The sequence below is a fragment of the Zerene cesonia genome, chromosome 20 (assembly GCF_012273895.1).
Source record: "Zerene cesonia ecotype Mississippi chromosome 20, Zerene_cesonia_1.1, whole genome shotgun sequence".
NCBI classification, from domain to species: domain Eukaryota; kingdom Metazoa; phylum Arthropoda; class Insecta; order Lepidoptera; family Pieridae; genus Zerene; species Zerene cesonia.
This window is the reverse complement of record NC_052121.1, coordinates 10,305,071-10,309,090: the sequence shown is the minus strand read 5'-3', so window position 1 is coordinate 10,309,090 and position 4,020 is coordinate 10,305,071. Positions and strand designations below refer to the sequence as shown.

General features: G+C 32.3%; 1 protein-coding gene across 1 annotated transcript in view; it reads left to right on the top strand.

Annotated features, from left to right (window-relative positions):
- Window positions 1–298: 298 nt before the first annotated feature.
- Window positions 299–4,020, top strand: part of LOC119835194 (myeloid differentiation primary response protein MyD88) — a 7,058-nt gene continuing 3,336 nt past the window's right edge. The window contains exons 1-4 of the mRNA XM_038359887.1: window positions 299–621; window positions 1,031–1,248; window positions 2,440–2,624; window positions 3,069–3,234. Of these exons, the coding sequence (XP_038215815.1) occupies window positions 482–621; window positions 1,031–1,248; window positions 2,440–2,624; window positions 3,069–3,234 (709 nt within the window). The 5' untranslated portion in view covers window positions 299–481. The remainder of the gene's footprint in view (window positions 622–1,030; window positions 1,249–2,439; window positions 2,625–3,068; window positions 3,235–4,020) is intronic.

The following is a 4,020-nucleotide window of genomic DNA, read 5'->3' as shown; positions in this document are numbered from 1 at the left end:
AGTCTAATTTCATAAAGCTTAAAAAATTCGTCGAGTGTGATAGCAAAATAAAAATTTTTAAACAGTGACTACGAAAGTACAATACATAACTTATATGTTTTATTGGAATTTGTAATAGGTTACAGTCACAACAATAATATAAAACTAAAATCATAGCAATCGTGTTAGAATGTTATTTACTCTGTGGGTATAAACGGTGTTTGTATGCATATTGTATTCTGTTATCTGTAGTGTGTACATAAATATAGTACATAGAGTACTTTTATGTATCTCTGTGTCCAGAGAGTAACTAACTGACTAGTGACTAACTAGTTTTTAATCTGTGGTGTCTAGTACGTATTCTATAGTGATATGCGGTGTAGTTTTTAGAAAACAAAAGTAAACTGACCAATTTATCGCGCCCAGTAAATAAGTGTTGCGAACTGATGACATGTATATATGGATGGAATAGTTAAACTTTATAGAAAACGTTAGTAAAATCATGAATGCGTTGGTAGACAGTGAACTAAGAGCTTCTCCACTTACAGCTCTTACCCATGAATCTCTCAATTTGCTATCATCGTTGCTAAATACAAGAAAAATTCTACTTACTGTTTGTCCAGATCAACTGTCAAGACATAGGTGAATATATATTTTTAACTTTTTCCTTAAATAAATAAACAAGATAATGTTATGTCAAGAAGGTTATCGATTTTTTATGATTTCGATTTGTTTACAAATGTATGGTAGAATATTACCTTATTTTCCTTATTTATAAAAGAAGAACGACCAATAAATATTTAATTGTTATAAAAAATTAATGCAATTGTATATTCTATTTTGCTATTGAATATTAACATTCAACAGGATGTGTACTGTTACAAAATTTAACAATGGCATAATAACATTGCATAAAGCATAACCCAAATCATCTTGGAAACAATACCACTTATATCTGCGTAATAATAAATTAAATTTGCCAGACTACTAAAAATATTGAGTAGAAAATTCAATTAACTATTTTAAATGCTGAAAAATAATGCACATCCAGGGACTGGAGAGGTGTCGCATCTCTTGCCAACATAAGCTCAGAAGTTGCAGCCAGTATTCGGGAATACAATGACAAGACACGGCGGGTGATAGATTTATGGATACACAATAACGATGGCACCGCAACTGTCGGGAGACTCTTGGATATCTTGCAGTGGATAGACAGACATGACGTGTATGATGATTTGTTGGATCTCGCTAGCAGAAATAAGCTTATAGGTGAGTTGTTTCTATATTTATATGTAAAATGTCATTCATATGATATTGTTAAATGTTTAAATGTATTATTTTAATATGTCTTCTTCTTTAAAGTAATTATTTATCCAACACCTCCATGTATTAGTATTAAAATTTGTGTTAAATAGTAATAGAAATACATTGGGAACTGATTTGCTACTATAACTTGGCAATGTAGAGTCCAGGAAGGATCCCAGCAATGAAATTATTCAATACAATGATGAATTTTCATAATATCATAGTTCTTATAAGTATAAATCAATACCATTATAGCTATTCCTTCATATCATTGTAAACAAGTTTTGATTACATAATTAGTATTTTTTTAAATCAGTGAGCATAATTAGAATGCACTGATTAAGTGATAAGGTAATAAAAAGTGATAGTTCCTCGTATAATTTATCATGTTTTGTTTGATAAGCGATTGATTATGTTAATGAAGACATATTTTCATAGAAGTTGCTGTCTTAACGAAGGTGTCATAGTTTCATATTGAGATGTGAAACTTATATATGTTACTTTTGTTTTTCCTTTTTTAAATAATAGCATTAAGGATCTTATATCATACGCACAAAATAAATTTATAAAATTGTATACTGAGCCTACTTGTGAGAAATAAATGAAAAAACACCATTCCAATTTCATGAATCTGAAAGTGTTTGTTTGTCTCTCTTTTATTTCACAAGGGGGCAATTTTATGATATGATTCTGGAGATAGTTTGGATGTTAGAAAGTTTGGAAGTTAGTTATTTTACTCCAAATTTTTATTTGATTATATGAGTGAAGCAGTGGCCTCAAGCCATGGCTTGGCCCAGATGGTAGATAGTATGCAATGAAAGACCATCTTTTGTACAATAATCCTATTTTTTTTTTCATTTTGTGCGTAGCAAAGTGTTAGTCATAGATAATATGAAATTAAAAAATAGTGCTTAGATTTTGTATGAAGATTGAAATGTATTAATACGCTGTTATAGAATCGGATATTAAATTGTAATTGGTACTACAATACATTTGTCTTAACCAATACCAAGAAAATGGTAAAGCTGAACTCTGGGATTCATTTATTTATTTTTCTATATACAGAATCTACATATACATATATAAAGTATATTCGTAAAAATATGTTACATTAACCTATATATATGCATATTAACCAACAATCAACGGTTTCAGTTAAACAAGTAAATCAAAATGGCCACCAGGAGGTGGTGGCAGCGGTGTCGGAAGAGGATCTCATCACTTACGACGACAAAAAGTTCGGCTGCCCCCAGCGGTATCACGCGTACGTGCTGTCTGCGCGGGAGGACAGGGACTTTGTCAACGAGCTGTTGAACCGACTGACCGAGAATGGCTTTAGGGTATGTGCACATCTAAATATTGTCGAATTTTCTGTTTTTTATTATTCACTAGCTTCCGCCCGCGGCTTTGTCCGCGTGGAATTAGGACTAAGGGAGCATTTATTCGGGATAAAAAGTATCCCATCACTTGGTTGACGGACAAATATTGATATTACTGTGATCACTTATTTTCTCTATATTTTTATGACTAGCTGTAACCCGCGGTGTTATCGCGTTGTACCCCGGTAAAAGTAGCCTATGTGCTAATACAGATTATAATCTACCTCTGTAAAAAATTTCATCCAGATACAATAAGCTGCCATATACCCTGCAAGGGATAGTAAATAACATTTTTGTTTGGTAAACAATAAATCATTACAAACAAAATTATTAGAATGGTTTAAACTTTAACGTACGTATATTATAATGGTCTAAACTTAATATTAAGTATATATTGTTTTCCAGTTGTGTACAGAAGACGACCTGTTACCGGGGCACGGGACGCGTTTCGCGCCAGTCTCGCGGCTGATATCGGAGCGCTGCAGTCGCATCATACTGATATACTCCCCGGACTTCCTGCGCAGTCCGGCTAACACGTTCTTCATGAATCTGGCTCAAGCCGATGGAATTGGTGAGATCTTTGATGATGATAGTGATGATGATTTAACGAATATTTACAAGTAGTTTGATACTATGAAAGGGAAATTAAATTTTGTGACTCAGAATGGATATTGTGAGCTAAAATTGTTTTTTATTTAAAAAGCTACACCAAGAGGTTATTTTATATACGACTAGCAAACCCGGCGAACACCGTTTCGCCACCAGATGGTTGTATGTGAAAAATGACTTTCCCGCTTTTCTGCAGAATTTTTTCCTGAATTTTCTTTGCCATAAACCTCACGGCGCCCGAGACCTTTCCAACGAATGCAAAACCGTGGAAATCGGTTCGTGCGTTCTGGAGTTATAGCGTCAGGAAGGAAAACCCGACTTATTTTTATATAGTAGATTAATATAAATTTTCTTTTCGTTTTAAATGCATTTGGTTCAAATTTCTTTAATTTTTTCTGAATTCTTTATTTTCAATAGTAAAATATCATTTTCTAATAAGTTAAGATGAATTTACATCAAAATAAATAAGATAATTTGAAACCTATGAAAGAAATGAATAAATAATATTAAATAATAAAATCTTATTTTAACTGGAGAAAGTTTTAATTCAGCTGATTCAATGAATTTGCAACGCGATTTTATTAATTATATTATTTATCCTGACGGGGAGACTCCAAATTTATAAATGTATATACTCGCATAAAAATAAACACGAGAAAAAGCTATATTTTTTCTAAAATTCCAGAAAAGAAACAGCTGAAAATAATACCCATAATGTACCGACACTGCCTTCTCCCATTGCACCTGA